We start from the raw sequence: 17,270 nt of genomic DNA, 5'->3' as shown, positions 1-17,270 counted from the left end.
CAAGAGGCAATATCGCTGGACCCCTTGGAGGGAGAGGACACTCACGTGGGCAGGAAGAGGTGCCTCCCCGCCCCGTCCCAGGGACCCCATCACAGCTGGGGCCGGGACGAGCTGTGGGTGCCTCTTCACATGTCAGTGTGTTCATCTGCGAAGTGGGACTTTTGCAAGGACTTGAGGAGACCCAGCCTGGAATAGGACCCCCATCCTATGGGCCACTCCTGTGCCCTAGACTCCCAGTGAGGAGGGTTATAAGAGGAAGGAATCTTGCCCTCAGGGTCCAGCCAGAGCTGGAGGCCCCAAGGAGAGGGGGAGGGCCACCTGGAGGAAGCTTGTCCTGCCTTAGGTGGTCCTGGCTGAGGCTGAGCAGAGCAGAAGGCCCAAGGCTGGGGGAGCCAGAGGAGCAAAGTCCACAGGAGCAAACGGCCCCACCAGCCACCCCACCCCCAGTGTAGAAACACCTGAGTCACTCACTTGGCACTTTGGCCTGGTCACCCTGGGCTCCGAGTCAAGGCCCTTGTCTGGAATGCCATAGTAAAACCCAAACTGTTCCCAGCCCCTCAGGGCCCTAGCAAATGTGTCCGCCAGCCACCAGGAAGGGCCTTTATTTCTGCTTCAAACCTCAGGACAGGGAGGGTGTGATCCAGATCCCGGGCTGCCGATGGGAGAGGGCAGGCGGTGGTCCTGGCCAGACCCCAGGAGGCAGGAGGTGGTGGCTGTGCTGTCCCCTCTCCAAGCATCAGCCCAGCCACCCAGGGACCGAGGCCCTCCCAGGTGTCAGCCAGCAGGGTTTGCTGGGTGCCCCCCACCCCAGCCCTGCACAGCAAAATCAGGCCATGTCCTGCCCCCTTACTGGGGGCCCTGGGGGGGCCTGGTCCTTGCAGCTGGCATGCTTGCTGCTGGCGTCTTCCGGGGCCTTCCCGGGTGCTTCCCTCAGTGAGGAGGCTGCAGAAACATAAAGGCGTCCATGTTGCTGGGGCTGCATTTCCGACAGGCTGGCAAGGAAAGGGGGGGCAGGCAAGGCCCGGCTCTGGGAGCAGGAGCCCTTCCTCCCCTGGGGCCAGAGCGATAAGGTGGCAGATTGAAGGCAAGTCCGGGGCCAATCTGGAGACACTACCCTCTCCCCACCCAGAGCCCAAGTTCCAGTGGTTACCCAAGGGGTGATCCCTGGGGCCGCTCTGGGCCCTAGACGGAAGCTGACAGAGATTGAGGGGGGCTTTGGGGAAAGGCGGGGGTTATGGCCTAGACAGGCCCCTTCTGGGCCTCAGCTGCTAGGGGCTGACCTCTGAGAAGTGGGGGAGGACAGGTAGGGGCTAGGCAGCCCCAGCGGAGGCCAAATTCATTTCCTCTTCAGGGGACAGACTTCCCAGGGCACAGCTTGCCCCCAGTGCCCTCCACAGAGGCTCGCACCGGCCAGCCTGCCGTCTCTCCTATGCCTCACACCTGGGCCCTGGAAGACCTCTCTTCTCCCCACACATCCTACTCCTTCTGGAAGCTTCCTTGGCTCTGGCAGCCTCTTGGCCTTTAATCAGGCACTGGTGGCCAGCACGGGTGCCTGTCACTAGGACGGCTCATCTCCCCACCTCCTGGGCACCCAGGCCGGGCCTGCCCAGCACCCACGCCGGGCCTGCCCAGCACCCACCCCCTCACCTTTCCTAGGCCCTCTGAATGCACACCTGTCCCCCAGGCAGTGAATCAGGTGGGAGAGGAGAGGAGCTGGAATTGGGAGGAGCACAGGGTCTTGTGTCCCACAGACCCCAAATGCGTGCCTTTCTCTGCTGGGCCTGGGGTCCACCACAGCAGGTGGGGTCCTCGTGTGCACGTGGGAGGGGGCATTGGAAAAAGAGAGGGTCAAGGCCACGAGGCTCCCAGGTGCCCCCGCAGAAGCTCAGGCAAGGGAGGCCGTGATGTGCACAGACTGGAGGGGTAGCTCCCCCCCACCCGCGCCGCAGGCAGCCCCTCACTCACCAGCCGCGCCCTGGGTCTGGGCTGACCTCCTCAGGGCGCCCTCTGGCGGCCAGCGCAGCTCCCCGCTCTCCACAGAGCCCGCCTCGGGGGACTCCACCACAATTGAGGGCAGCCTCGGGCCCAGCTGGGGGCCCTTCTCCCGGGCACCTGCCAAAGCCTGCAGGGAGGGCGGGCAGCGGTCAGGGGCTCCCTGCTCGCTCCCACACCCCACACCTGCCCTGCACTCTGTTCACTGGGAGCTTCACGTGTGCGCGTGCGCGTGACGTGGGTGTGCCAACCCCTCCCCCATCCCACCACGTGGGGGGACCGAGCACTCAGCACCTGGGGCCCCAAAGGATCCATCTGCACTCAGGCCTTAGGTCCATTTCACAGACAGGAGCCTGAGGCCAGAGAGGCCAAGGCCACCTGGTGAGCGAGCCCAGGGCTTCTGTGCGCTGGAGCCGCCTCCCGCATCCCCTGTGGCCCCTTCTTAGGGTCTTCCTAGCGGGGCCTTTGGTCTCCTCCCCAGCGCCGAGGAGCTGGGAAGCTGTTACCATGGCAACCGGAGGCTCTCTGGGCTCGCTCTGGGCTCATTGTTCGGTGCCCACAAGAGTGTGCGGGGGCTGCCTCCCCACGCCCGCCTGGTCCCCTCTGCATCCCCGCCTCCCATTCAAGGCCTCCGGAGGGAGAGGCCCGCGCGGCCAGCGCTCCCGCACGGCCCTCCGGCTGAGGCCACAGCAGCTGATGTCCTGCGTCCCTCCGCTCAAGGAGTGCCTTGAGGAAAGGCGGGCCCACCGCTGCAGGACTTGGCTATGTGGCTCAGAACCACCACAGCAGAACCATCTGAACATGTGTTGAAATGCACCTTCCTGGGCTCTCTGGGTGGGGGGCAGGAATCGGCATTTTCGCCAAGAACCGCAGGGTTCCCTCATGAGGCTGGGACCGCCTTGCAATCGCCAGGTCCCAGCGACGGGACCACCCGGCTCCTCCTGCCCGCATGGCCTCTGGCATCCTTCCCCACCTGCGGTTCTCCTCCCTGGCCTCCTCTGCGAAGGCCCGCTGACTCCCAGCCTGGGCGCTCCTCGGCCCAGGGTGTGCCACTGGAACGAGGAAGGTCCCACCAGTGGCGCTTGGAGGTCTGAGGCTTGGTGTCCATCTGTCCCGCCTGGGAGGCTGGCCCCCGTGTGACTCTGGGCTGGTCCCCTTCTCTAGCCCCACCAGCTCCCAGCAGTGCCAGCAATGACACTGTCCTGACTCTAGAATGCAGGACACCAAGACTGAACCCCTCATGTAGGGACTTCACCTTCTGGATGCATCAACACAGCCCCTGAAAACTAGGGGACCAGGGTGGGGGGACTGTGCCATTGCCTCACCCACCAGGGAGCAGACCACTTTGGGGAACAATCCCGAGGGTCCTCGAGGTCCAGGAGTGGTGCCGAGGAAGTCAGGGAGGCTCGGCCGCCAGTTGCTTTATACAGCAGACTTCTAGGGAGGAGCATCTGCCTCACTCACACGGATCGGTAAACTGAGGCATGCCTCAAATCACAGGCCAGGGCTTGAGGCTGACTTTCTCCTGTCCCCCGTGGCTGGCAGACCCCCGGGCCCCAACTGCATACCTTTCCCGCTGGGCCTCCGGCCTCCTCCGCTGGGCTTAGCTCGGGCATGGCTGGCTGGGGGGCAGTCATGTTGTTGCTGCTGTCGAGGTGCGTGAAGACGGGGTTGTGGGCAGGGGAGAAACAAGGTGTCTGCCAGGGGACGGATACTGGAGTCCACTCTCCTCCTGTGAGCTTCCGACCACTCTAGCCTGCGCCCACCCCACCCTGGCCCACTGCCCCTGCTTCAGCTGACCTTCCTGTGCCACTGCTCCCTGCCCAAGCCCACCATCAGAGGGGACCCTGGACGGGCACCACGCAGCGTGCCCAGTGTTGCAGGGGGCAGGAGTGGAGCAGAAGCTGACTAAGCCTTGAGACCCATGAAGGTTTCTTTGAAGAGGGCCCTCTGATATGAGGCCTGATGGCTGAGCAGGAGGCTGCCAGGCCAGTGGGGAGGAGAGAGGATGTTCTGAGACAGGGAACAGCTAGGCGAGGACACAGAGATCGGGGGACCCAAACAGGTTTCTGAGCCAGGAGGCTGGGAGCCCCTGGAGTCAGGTTCAAGTCAGCCAGAGGCAAAGGTGGCCAGGTCCTCTCCAAGAGTGGACAAGAGTGGCCCCAGTTGGGGCCGGGCACTCGATACCCACAGCCAAAGGGAAACCAGCATCCTTTCTGCACTTGGCCAAGCCCACTCGGGCCAGCACAAGGTCAAGGGAGCCCAGCCAGGGACAGCCCAGCAAGGGCTCTGGGAAGAGAAGCCCTGGTGGCCTCCTGGGCACCAGCCTCCGACTCTCCACCTGTACTTGGCCAGAGGCAGAAGTGGGGGTGGGGTCTGGCTGGGAGGCCGCAGGGGGCCCCAGGCAAGGGGCAGGAGTGCTGGGAGGGGGCTGGGCAGAGGGACAGCAGCAAGCTGGGGGATGGAGTGCCTGTGAAGCCTTGCTGGTTGTGGGGGAGGTGGTCCTGCGGGCACCCAGCAAAGGGCGAGGGTTGCTATTCTGGGATATGAGCTTTCTTTCACCCAACGCCCAGCTCCGTTTGGTTCGGGTCCCACTGAGACCCAGGGAAGGCTGGGAGGGAGCCATGTGCCTCCACCCAATCCCAGAGCCCAAGAGAGCCAGGCCCTACCCTCTCTCTCGGAGCTGATGCTCCCACATCAGTCCTTCCATATGTGCCCCTTCTGGAATCCCATATCAGAACTCAGAATCTCAGCTAGAGCCCAGGGCAGCCAGGAGAGAGACCAAGAGACCGGACTTAGATTGGAGAAAAACCTCAGAGGGAAGGCAGACAAACCAGCTAGCCACAGAGATAAGGCAGAGGTGATAGGGCTGGGGAAGAGGGAAACAGAGCCAGAGGGACCACACAGACAGAGGAAGAGAGACGGAGAGACAGAGGGCTTGAGAAAGACAAATGACACAACTGTCGCCTTGGGCCCAGCCAGGGGCTAGGCAGCCAGCCAGCCAGCAAGTCTCTAAGGGCTGCCTCCCCGCTGTCCCGCGCCGCCAGGGTCGGCGGCAGCCGCAGCATTCGCCCATCAGGGACTCCCGCCACCCGCCACCCCCGCGCCCGCACCTCCGCCGGCGCCCAGGTGCGGCAGGCCAGGTGCGGTCCCCAGGCGCACTGCGCTCGCCCAGAGCCCGGCGTCCAGCAGCCAGGAGCTGAGCGCGGCCCCCACTGCCTCCTCTCTCCCGAGGGAGCTCCGACTCGGAACCCCCAAACTTCCCCCCGCCTTCCCCCCCGCCCAGCCCCGCGGAGCCGGGGCGCACCGGGGGCGAGGGCTGGGACGAGGGTGGGGAGGGGGCGCCCCCTGAGCCTCGCTCACACTCACCCTCCCGCGCTGGATGCTCGCGCCGAGTCGCCAGGCTCCGCTCGGAGCTGGCAGCCTGGGTTCGCCCTCCGCTGCCGCCCGCCCTCCCCGGTGCTCTCCGCCCACACTCGCGCGCCGGCCCCCATGACACTCTGGCCGCGGGGCCCTCCCGCGCTCCCAGCCCCAGCTCCCCGGTAGCGCGCCCCGGGCGCATCCTCCCTTTGACAAAACCGCAGCCGCCAGAACCGGACCCCTGTCACTTGCGACCGCAAGCCTCAGGTTTGAGGTTCAGGAATTGCGGGCGGCGGGGGTCTGGGATGCGGGGTGAGGGGTGGTCAGAAGTCAGTGGGGCCAGAGACAGGGAAAGAAGACACCGTCCAGTTTGAAGGAGTGAAGAGAAGGGAAACAAGTGGGGTGGCCACTGGGGTGGGGGGGTGACTTGCTTCCCGCTCCTCTTCGCCCCCAATCCCATTCCCAAAAAGGAACACTGAAGTCCTGAGACAGCCGGTGACAGACCTGACCGCGGAGAACGGGGTGCATAGCCTCTGATCCACATAATTCGCGTCCTTCCTCCATCCAGCCTCTAGCACCCCCATCCTTACCTAACATCCAGCTTCTAGCCGACATCCATAGTCCACCGTTCAGCATCCACTCAGCCAACCACCATCCATAAGCACCACCTCACGTATCTTCCACCAACCAGCCACCATCCAGCCACCATCCCACATTCGTTAACCATCCAACCCCAACCACCGCCCACGATTCAACCAGCATTCAGCTCAGCCGTGCATCTATCCATTCGTCAACCACACCCACTACCTGCCGAGCACGGATACACCGTGAAAATACCCATCAGTCCAACATTCATTCACTGTGCGTCCACTCACCACCTACCCACCCATCATTCCCTGCCTAACAGCTTTCAGTCAGTATTGAACAACTATTCGTCTACCCTCCATTTATCCATCCACCATATGCCCGGTTGTCATTAATCAATCTGTCATCTCTCTACTACCCATTTATCTAGATTTATCCACTACCCCTCCACTCGACTCCATTGGTCCAATCAGCCGCAATTCTTCCCATCTACAATTCAGTTACCAATCAATCACCATCTCTCCTCCATTGATATTTCTACGAACTACAACCCATCACCCATCCACTCAATAGCCATCTACCATCCACCCAACTCTTATCCCTGTTCACCACATATCTAGCCACTCATTGTCCACCTCACCATATCCTCTATCCATCAACCAGCCATAATTCACTATTCATTCAAATCCCATCCAGGTATCATCTACTATCCATCTACTATCATCCATTCTGCAATGCCTTACTGAGTGCCTTCTGTGTGCCAACTCTTGTTCCAGGTGCTGGAGACAGAGTGGAGAGAACAGTGATCATTCATCCACCATAATCCATCCGCCATTACAATCCATCCATGATCCCTCCACTTACCATCCGTGCATCAACTCCCACCCATTGTTCACTGTCCGTTCAATACCCAACGTCATTCATCGTCCATTCACTATCCGCTCGCCATGGACGGTCTTCACCTGTGCACTAAACCATGCATTTGCCGTACACCACTCACCACCCACCATCCATCCACCATCTCTCCACCACCTTCTCCTTCACCATTCCACCTTGCTTCCATTTTCTGTGATGGAGCCGTCTGTCATTTAATGATCACCCATTCTTCCCCTAATCATCCATCCAGAATCACGCACTCATTGTCTGCTCATCACCAACTTTCCATCTTCGCTCCCACAGCACACAAACCACTATCCACTGACCTGGCAACCACTCATTTGCCGTCTGTCCCTCCATTCATGCCCCATTCAGCCCCAGCATTCACGATCCATCCCTCAGTCACACCTCCACTCCCATTTATCTGCCATTTACCCATCATTCTCTGTGAAAAGATCCATCGCAATCACCCACTTACTATTTACCCGCCACCCACCCATGCTCCGTGGTTCATCCACCCACCAAGCATCCACTATGCACCACCTATTACTTGCAATTCCTCCTCTATCTGCAGATTCTGTCCGGTCCATTAGTCTGTCAATTGAGTGTCTGCATCGTCCACTCTCCATCTACCAGCCTAGTCTGGTTATCTGCCCATCACTTAACCAATTACTGCTCACATCAATGTATCCGCCACTCACCGTCTCCCATCTACCCAGCACCTCCCGCGACCATGCTTCCCTGCCTACCCAACCATCATTTACACACCCACCCGCATCACACACACACCGTCTACCACTGCATCCACTTTCCCATTAATTCACCTCTCCACCCAGCCTTCATCCCCTACCAACGGCGCGCTCGTCTGGTGTCTCACCGTCCACCATTCTCCCCTGCATTCATCCGTTGCTCCTGTAGCCGCTGCTGCCCCCACACACGAACAACCGTTAACCTTTCTGACTTCTCTCTACCACCCACCTCGTCAGTCATTCACTCACGCACCCATCTTCTCGCCATGCTGTCACGCATTCACTCATAAACATTCAATAATAAATATTAATATTTTTAAGAGCTTACTTATTTATTTGAGACAGAGCAGAAACAGAAGGGGAGGGAGAGGCAGAGAGAGAAGCAGACTCCCCACTCAGCTGGGAGCCCGATGTGGGGCCTGATCCCAGGACCCTGGGATCATGACCTGAGCCAAAGGCAGAGGCTTAACCGACAGAGCCACCCAGGTGTCCCAATAAGTATTAATATTAGGGGAGCCTGGGTGGCTCAGTGGGTTAAGCCTCTGCCTTTGGCTCAGGTCATGTTCTCAGGGTCCTGGGATTGAGTCCCGCATCGGGCTCTCTGCTCAGCGGGGAGCCTGCCCCCCCCCACCCCGCCTGCTGCTCTGCCTACTTGTAATCTCTCTCTCTTTCAAGTAAACAAAATCTTTTTTTAAAAGATTTTATTTATTTATTTGGCAGACAGAGATCACAAGTAGACAAAGAGGCAGGCAGAGAGAGATTGGAGGAAGCAGGCTCCCTGCTAAGCAGAGAGCCCGATGTGGGGCTCCATCCCAGGACTCTGGGATCATGACCCAAGCCGAAGGCCGAGGCTTTAACCCACTGAGCCACCCAGGTGCCCCCAAATAAAATCTTTTAAAAAACATAAATATTAGGGACACCTGGATGGCTCAGTTAGTTAAGAGGCTGCCTTCGACTTAGGGTCCTGGGATCAAGCCCCACATCCGGCTCCTGGCTCAGCAGGGAGCCTGCTTTCCCCTCCCAATCTGTATGCTGCTCTCCCTGATTGTACTCTCCGTCTCTGTTAAATGAATAAATAAAATCTTTTTAAAAACCATAAATATTAAACATGTATTACTCAACGTAGTGCTGGGTTCTAGGACCGTGGAGATGAATAAGATTCCATCCAAATTCATGGTCTGATGATTTCATACTCTGATGATCCAAAAAGAAGAGACAGGTCAGAGAATGTATGTTGTGTTTAAACCTTGGTGCCTCCCTCTTCTGGCCATAGGACCATCAGACCTCTGTGCATGAGTTTCCCAGGAGAAGGACCAGGAGAGGACATCGCAGCAGAACTGGCAGAGCCTGATCCGGCCACGGAGACTGCGGTCTGGGGAGCCGATCATGTGGTGTAAAGAGGAATAAGGCCGGGAAATGAGGTCGGCAGAGGTCATGGAAGGCTAGGAAGGCATGGAAGGCTAAGCGTTGGGTCCCTGATGGCGACAGGGGGCTCTGGGAGGGTTTGAGGCCGGTAAGTACCCTGTCAGCTAAGTTCTAAGCAAGTTACACAAGTACTTCTCCACGGAAGAGCACCTGAACCAGGGACCAGAAGCACGGGGGCCTGCCGTAGAGTCACCCCGCAAGACCAGCGCGATGCTGTGGCTGCAAGCGGACGGCCCCTCTGCCCAGATACCCTTGAGTCAAGAATGCTCCCATCTACACCACCCAACCCCGCAAAGGCCACTTTCCACGTGGGGCAGGAATTGCTCTTCCTACGTGTTAATGAGGGTGCTGGCTGTCACCTAGGGCGTTGGTTATCAGCCAAGGTGTTAGCCCACAGGGGCCTCGCGGCTCCTGGGGACTGCTGCTAACAGGCTTCTCTGGGAGGGCTGGAGGCCCTTGAGGCAAAGGCCGTGGGGGGAGTATCTTTAAAGGCAGGGCGGGAGGCCCATGTCGGACCCGCAGTGTCAGTCTTGGGGCCCATCTTCTCCTCCAGCCTCCAGTGGTCCTTCTCCCCCCTCCTGCCCGGCCTCCACCAGGGACCCAGCGGCACAGGAGAGGGACAGATCTGGAGGCAAAGGAAGCTTTGTATCCCGGCGGCGCCCAGCCTCTGCCCCTTTCCGGACCTGTAGTCCCTCCCCACGTCCTAGGAGGAGAGAGCGGACTAGGCGAAGAGTAAGGACCAACCATCTCTCCTGTGCCAGCGCTGATGGCCGCCGCGAGACTGGAATTATCCCTTTAGCCACCCGCTTAGCACACACACCCTCCCAAGCCTGAGCGGGGGTGAGGGCCGCTGCCGGGGCTGGAGGTACTCAGGGTGGGGGGAATCCTGGTTCTGGTCCAGGAACGGTTGCTCTGTGCGCCCTCTTGCGGCCCTTCTCGGGTAAAACGCCCCAGACTCCGGGCGGCAGACGCTCTGTGAGAGCAGGTCCGGGACTGAGCTCTGTGCCCTTGGTCCTAAGGGTCCTAACTAAATTACCCCAGGCGAGGAGAGCACCGGCTAAGGGATGAATGGACAGATGGCTGAGGAAAGGTCTGGCTGGAGAAAACCTCCAGCCGTCTCTACCGACTGTCTCTTCTCAATAAAACTTTCCCTCCGGCACCAACACTAAATCTTCAGTCTTCCTTCAGGATGTTTCTCTCTAATGCAAATACTCAGACTTCAGAGTTTTACTTTTTTAAGATTTTATTTATTTATTTGATGGAGCAGGGAAAACAAGCAAGGGGAGTGGGAGAGGGAAAAGCAGGCTTCCCACTGAGCAGGGAACCCAAGGCGGGGCTTGATACCAAGACCCTGGGGTCTCAACCTGAGCTGAAGGCAGATGCTTAACGACTGAGCCACCCAGGTGCCCCAGATTTCAGGGTTTTAAAAATGCCATGATAAGAGAATCACACCAACAGAGGCAGTCCCAGGGAGCGAGGGTGAGCAGGTGTGTGGGCACAGTCCAAAGCACCCTTCCCAGGGTCTGTGGGACCCAGGAGGCCCCAGCATTGCCATCAGCCACCACCACAGGCCTGTGGTGTGCCCTTGGACAAGGGTGGGGTGGCGATCCCCGGGGGTGGGAGAAATCTATCCTTTCTGGGAGTCTGGAGTAGGGACAGGAGGAGAACCCGGGCCTGTCCTCTGGGTCTGAACGGCCCTCCCTTGACCAGTACTGTGCGGGACTGACATGGGCATACGAGGGGGTCGGGGTGAATGAGGCAGGATGTCACAAGGGACGCAGGCCCATTGCTGCGGGGCTCCAGGGGTCTGGGCTGGGCATTCCTGGCAGGCCACGAGGCTTCATTCCAGCACCCTTCCCAGCCTGGGAGACAGACCACTGAGTGTTCAGGGCCCTCCGCAGTGGTGGGTAAGGGGGAAGCCATGCACGGACTGAGAGCCTGGGGGAGCCCATTCCTATGCCCCATTCCCCACGTCCCACTCCTCACGAATGAGGGAAAGACAGAGTGCGGATGGTCCCCTTGGGGGCCTCGCTCCCCTGGGACGGGCGCTGCCGGATGCCCTGCTCTCTGCTCGGACCAGGTGGCTCAGAGTCTGTCTCCTGGTCTCAGTTTCTCCAAGCCTCACGCCCTCCCTTCCTCCCTGCGGGGGTGGGTGCAGATTCCAGGTCTTGGGAGCCTGAGGGGATCAGGTTGATGTTCCTTCCCCACTCAGCACCTCAGCCCGCAGCCTCTACCCCTGGCACATGGGGGACAAACTGGGGCTCCAGAGAGTGGGTCGGCGGGAGAATGGGAGGCAAAGCTGTCCCCCAAAGCAGGCACCCTGCGCACTGGGGGAGGGAGGGGCTTGTTGTTCCACAGGCTAGGGCCCCCGCTGGTCCCCCACACAGGGAACGCCACTCACAGGCAAAAGGAGCAGGGGGGGCTCAGGTTCAGCCCCACCAGGTCTGGGGGACCCCGCGGACCCATCAAGGTCTGAAGGGGTGGCCAGAGAGGAGGCCTGGTTTCCGGCCTGAAGGACAGGTGACCTTGGAGAGAGGCAGCCCAAGTGTGGGGACTAGTGCTAGGGCAGGAGAGGGTGGGGCTGCCGGCGGGACTTGAGGCTGGTCCCAGGGCAGAGTTGACCCAGACCACCGGGAAGGAAGAGAGCTGTCCAAGGTTGTGCTGCTCACAAAGGCCGCTAGGGCGGATGTCATCCCGCCTGCAACCTGTGTCCTGCCAGCAGAGCGCTGGCCCCATCCCACTCTGGGCCCACCCACCCCTGGGGACAGCGCTGTCACCAGCCCTCCAGCTTCTTCACTCCAACCCATTCCCAGAAGCCGAGGCTGGGCAGGATACACCTGGGGGTGGGGTGGGGGTGGGGTTCTCATATATTAGGGCCTTCAGAGGTCTACCCACTGCCAGGAGCAAGGGGTAGGACCCAGCTGGCCATCCTGGGAGATCCCAGGACTCACCACCCCACCAAGCCGCAGCTCCTGTTCACAAAGGTGGTGACAGATTCTTCTCCAGGAAGCCTTGGTAAATGAGCAGTGCTCGCCATGAGCCACCTTTGTGTAACCCGTATGAAGTTTGGAGTAAGTGCCCCTTTAATGCACACAGACGTTTGCCTAGTGCAGGGGTGCTCTGGAGCGACTTAACGTAATTCTAGCCCGAATTCTTGCATAGCACTTCCTGTGTGCCAGGCCCCACCTGGGAGCTCTGCCTAGCTCACTGCATCATGGGAAGCCTGGACGAAGGGTATAGTATTATCCCGTTCTGTGGTGGAGACAATGGAGCGGAGGGACTGAGAAACCTGCCCAGGCCGCAGAGCTGAGCGCCAAGCAAGGCTGGGATTGGCAAGGGGCAGATGAGACCTGCAGCTGACCCCCGCGCTGGGCTGGTGCTCTGGGGTACCGGGCGCGAGGAGGTAGGGAGGCACACCTCTCGCGGTGCCCGCACTTAACAGGGGCCACTCCCCAGCTGGGACGCGGCCTAGCCGGTTGGCTCTCCAGCGTCACCGCAGCCCTGGGGACAGCTACGGGCTCAGACACAGACGCGGAGGGGGACGCGGCTTGCCCCAGGGCTCCCTGCACAGAGCTGAGCCCGGACTCTGGGTTCCCTGGGTTCCCGGCCCCTCCTGCTTCCAAGACTAGGGGCCTCAGGCGCGTCCTGGAGCCATGGCTCTCCCCTCGCCCCAGGACGGGACGTTGAATCCCTGCGGACCACCGGAGGCTGGGGGGGGGGTGCTGTGTAAGCCCTCGGCCGGCTCAGACCCTGCCCATCCCCCCGCAGCCTCCCGGTGACTGCGATCTTCAGGCTGGGCTCTGCCAGTCCCACAGGAACCCTCTGCGCGCCTGGGGCAAAGCTGTGATGGCGCCCGGGGACAGGCCGGAGCCAAAGGGCATGGGTGGGGGTGGCAGGTGGGGGTGGACAGCCCTTTCCCAGCCCTGCCTGCGGGGTTCAAGGTCTGGAGGCTGAGCTGGCTTGAAGGTGGGACCCGGCACCCCGATCCTGCTGGCTCCCCGGGCGCGAAGCAGCAGAGGAGGGCGCACCCCAAGCCTCGGTTTGCTCTTCTGAGACAGGCCGTTCCTGTCCCTGCCTCCCCAGTCCTCAGTGGGTTGGTCGGCCAAGCGCCGTGCACAGAACACTTCGATGGTTTTCAGGTTTTCCTGCAAAGCCTTGCTGTCCCCCCCACAGCTGCCCCCGACACACACGCGCTCTGGGTGCCTCCTCCCTGACTCCTCGGTCCAGCGGCACACGTGCTCCTTCCAGGCGGTGCGTGGTTCCCTCCCCACTGCTGTAGGTTCTGGAGCAGAAATCCTAGATCAGAGGCTCCAGAGGGCCCCACTTCGGGAGTGAGGAGTCACGGAAGGCTCTGAGCAGGAGAGATGTGGCCAGAGCCCGCCTTTGGGAAGGTGCTTGGGGGAGACTGCCAGGCAGGGGGCCAGCAGGGCGGGAGGAGGTGGCATGGGCTGTTTCGATCACCACCTCGTCTCACCTTCCAGCATCGTCACCGGCAGCAGCTACTCTCTGTAAGTAAACACAGTGGGACTTCTGCATAGAAGGTGCCCAGTGGGACTGCATGCTTTGGTCATGACCTCTGATGTTTTGCAGCCTCTGCAATGCGGGGACTCCACGTCCCTTTCAGATGAGGAGCTCGGGGTCACAGAGTCAGCCTGCTGCTTCTGGTCGGGTCCTCTCACCGAGCCTGCACAGACAGTTGCTGGGCACTGCTGGTTTCAGTGCTCTGGGATGCCGGGAACATTCCTAGGGGCAATGGGGCATCTCAAGCAAGGCCATGCAAGGGGGGATTAGGAGGGCAAGGCTTGCAAACTCACAGTCCGGTCTGCGTCAAGATGCCAAGGAGATAAGCAGCAGTCCACTGGAGAGACGACTGTCCGGCCTTCCCTCGCTCCTCCCTGCCACCCTCTCTGGGCTCCCAGCCTGCTTCCTTCATGCACACACGTCTCCGTGGCTACTTTCTTTGTGTCTGATCCTGGCAGGTACCGGCTTATGCCCGTGACCTTCAAAGTCCTCCACGTTGTCAGCTGGGAGGCTGAGCAGGAGGAAGACAAACGCTTCCAGAAGAGCCCTGGCCCAGAGACATGGGTGGCAGGAAACCTCAGGAGCCACCACCGGCATCACCGCGACTTCAGGACCCAGGCGGCAACAGGCAGGGACAGTGGAGCTGCTCCCAAAGGTTGTGGTCAGGGCCTGCCCGTGCAAGTCCGGGCCTGACCCCTCCCGGCCGTCTCACACTGGTCACCTCCGGTTCCCGTTCTGTGCCTAGAAAGCCTCACCCGGCTGCCTCCTTCCTGCTCACATCTTAGCTACTGTAGCCACGACGGGCAGAGGCCTCCCTGGGTCCCCCATTTCTGTAAGGCAGGCACCCTCTCCTTCTCCATCATGTTGCCGTGTCTGCTTTCCTCAAAGCCCTGGCCACTCTCCGAAATTCTCTCTTCCTACCCCTCTGCGCCCCGGTCTGTGGTCTGCCCCCGGACGAGAGTGGACGCCTGGGTGCCCGTCTGGGCCACTGCTGCACCCTCCGTATCTAGGGCCGTGCTGGCGCGTGGCGGGCCGTCGGCAGCTTTGGTTTGGTTGAGTGAATGGATCTCCATAATTTTTCAATGAGTGAAGGGACCATTATTGATCTGTGTGTCTTGGGTTGGAAGTTCAGGTTTTCCTGACTTAATGGCAGGTAACTGATGACGAATATTACTGTACATATGACTGCCTCCGTCAGAGTCCCGGCAGGGGCCACGGGGAAATCCAGGACATCCCGCGCCCTGGCCCAATGTGTAGAACCCATTTAGATTCTCTCTGACACTTGGGTTCCATGTCCCAGACCCACTCCTCTGCCGCTCCTCTGCCTGCTGGTTCCATGGCATGAGGGACCAGAAATAGCCGGTGGGGGCCAGGGGGCAGCTCAGCTCCGTTCACTGGAAGCATGACTGTTTCCTGATGAAAGCATTCCTCTCTTGGACACCAGCCCAAGGTCACAGGAAGGAAAGCAAAAATTCTTCCAGTGTGTTGTTTGGTGTTATGGTGAGAGGGGACGCTCCCGCCTCCCCTGCATGGCTCCTGGACCCGCGCATTCGGGCTGTGGAGGGATGGTGCTAGATGGTGCTTTCTAGGTCGGGGCACACACCACAATCCAGACCACGGGGTCTGGAGTGTTGACTCTCCTCCAGTGCCAGAACTAGCCTTCTGCAGACCACCCTGCCACTCTCTGAAGCCGGTTTCTTTGGGGTGTCAGGGCACAGGGTAAGCCCGGGGAATTTCACGGGCATGGGCCGTCTGTCTGCTGGGCTTCCTCCACCAGAAAATGAGGCCTTCAGTCTAAGGTGGTGTTGCTTGCATTGCCATGGTGATGGATAAATACGACATTCTCCAAGTCTACAAATGGTGGTGCGGGCAGAAGCGATGTGGCTGGAAAGGCAAGTACTGAGCCGGAGTATGCAAGAGTCAGCCGCTGCTCTTTTCATGATGGCAGCAGTCCACTAGGCAACCACCCGTCCCCCGGGGGAATGGCACCATATTAGGAACTCACTGTGGGGCCCTGACATTGCCAAGGTGGGCACTCAGCTGTCATGGAAGCCAAGTCAGCCTTGGTGAGGGCAGCCCCTGTGGCTGAGCCCCCGTGTAGTCGCCCTCCCAGCCTTGTCAGTCACGTGCACACAGGCCCATTGAGAAAGCCCTGGGACAGGGGAGGAAAGAGGCCGATGTCCTCAGAATGGGTCACCTTGTCCACCTGACCCACAAGAGCCTCCTCCACAGTAGAAGCCGTTCCATGACATTTGTGCCCATCCCGAGCGACACATCCACTTGCGTTTCCCCTCCAAGCAGAAAAAGTTCATTTTTCCAAAGTCTCTGATTGGCAGGCCAACCCGTTAGCTGCTGCCCGTGGACAAACACAGAAGTTTTGTCTCCTGGGAGAATCTCTCTTCGCCACTGGCTTTCAGGGTTTCTCCTGAGTGTGTTTGTAAAGCAGCAACCATCTATCCTCTGGCTAGACCTGGGCAGACCAACCTTTAAATCAGGTCCACACTTTTTTCGTTGTTTTTTAGATATTTTTTATTTATTTGACAGAGAGAACGAGAGAGAGAGAGATATGTCACAAGTAGGCAGAGAGGCAGGCAGGCAGAGAGAGAGGGGGAAGCAGGCTCCCTGCTGAGCAGAGAGCCCGATGTGGGGCTCTACCCCAGGACCCCAGGATCATGACCCGAGCCGAAGGCAGAGGCTTTAACCCACTGAGCCACCCAGGTGCCCCAGGTCCACACTGTTTCAATCCTTTTTTGATTGGTCATGTTCCTTCCCATGAAGGTGTAGCTGTGGGTTCAGAAGAGTTGGTAAAACCGTAGGAGCAGATAGTGTGGAGGCTAAGCCACCTACTTTCTCATGAAGTTTAGTTGTTCCTCCCAGGTCTACATGGGATCAGTCTCATCTTATAATGCCCTGCCTCATGCACATACAGCTTTATGATTTAGGGGATAAGACACTGTTTTGTAATGGACAACTTGGGTTGCATAGTTTTTTGGTGTTAAGTCCCTGCTAAGGTCCAGCAGCAAGCCAGGAGCTGTCTTTGAACCAGAGAAGAGCTTTCAGTGGAAGCTGGCATGGCCTTACTCTAAAACCCTGTGTGTATACACAGGGATTTTCCTCTTAGGACTTGCCCCACCAAGAGTCTCTGCCACTCACTCTCACCACAGAGGGTCTGCTGGGCCTTAGAGGTCAGGTGGCAGGGTAGCTTGCACCAAAGCCCGGAGCTGCTGGAAAGCTCATTTGTGCTCTGGGTTCCATTAAAAAATGGCAGTTTTGGAGGGTACCCAGCAATGAATTGGAGAAACTCACCCAAGCCATAAATGTGTCTACACAACCCAACAAAGACAATTAGATGCTGTGCTGGGCTCTTCATGGTGGGCATTCCTATGTCTGAAAAGTCTTTATTTTCACCTTCCTTTCTTGAAAGTTATTTTTGCTGGATATAGAATTCTAGGCTGAGTTTTTCCCCCCCCTTTCAATACTTTTTTAAAGATTCCGTTCCAATATCTTATCATTTACATAATTTCCAATAGGAAACTTGATGACATCTGGAGAGCCTGGATGGCACAGCTCTTGGGCGTCTGAGTCTGGGTTTCAGCTTGGGCTCTGATCTCAGGGTTGGGAGGTCAAGCCCCATATCAGGTTCTGCTAAGCACTGAGTCTGCTTGAGTTTCTCCCTCCCGCTCCCTCTGCCTCTCCCTCTTCCTCTGTACGTCTCTCAAGTAAATAAATACATACATATTTTAAAAAAAAGAAATTTGATGT

The 17,270-nt window shown here is 59.1% G+C and overlaps 1 protein-coding gene across 2 annotated transcripts; it reads right to left on the bottom strand.

Moving 5' to 3' along the window:
• Positions 1 to 594: 594 nt before the first annotated feature.
• LBHD2 (LBH domain containing 2) lies at positions 595 to 5,473 on the bottom strand. 2 transcript variants are annotated; one of them, XM_059371356.1, is made up of 4 exons: positions 5,362 to 5,473; positions 3,561 to 3,639; positions 1,966 to 2,122; positions 595 to 942 (listed from the first exon to the last, which is right to left on the bottom strand). In XM_059371356.1, exons 2-4 carry the CDS (start codon positions 3,627 to 3,629, stop codon positions 827 to 829), a joined length of 342 nt encoding a protein of 113 aa, XP_059227339.1. In that variant the 5' UTR covers positions 3,630 to 3,639; positions 5,362 to 5,473; the 3' UTR covers positions 595 to 826. The 2 variants fall into 2 exon arrangements, with proteins under 2 accessions (XP_059227339.1, XP_059227340.1); XM_059371357.1 differs by having other exon boundaries at positions 3,561 to 3,636.
• Positions 5,474 to 17,270: the final 11,797 nt, after the last annotated feature.

This window comes from Mustela nigripes, chromosome 13 (assembly GCF_022355385.1).
Source record: "Mustela nigripes isolate SB6536 chromosome 13, MUSNIG.SB6536, whole genome shotgun sequence".
In the NCBI taxonomy this organism is placed as follows: Eukaryota; Metazoa; Chordata; class Mammalia; order Carnivora; family Mustelidae; genus Mustela; species Mustela nigripes.
The sequence above is the reverse complement of the archived record's forward strand: the minus strand, read 5'-3'. Positions and strand labels throughout refer to the sequence as shown.

Excerpts from the sequence above, each read along its gene's own strand:
- LBHD2 (XM_059371356.1), bottom strand. The coding sequence starts at position 3,629 with ATGACTGCCCCCCAGCCAGCCATGCCCGAGCTAAGCCCAGCGGAGGAG. Across the intron at positions 2,123-3,560 it reads CCGGAGGCCCAGCGGGAAAG|GCTTTGGCAGGTGCCCGGGA; the intron begins GTATGCAGTTGG and ends CCCTCCCTGCAG. Across the intron at positions 943-1,965 it reads CCAGACCCAGGGCGCGGCTG|CCTCCTCACTGAGGGAAGCA; the intron begins GTGAGTGAGGGG and ends ATGTTTCTGCAG.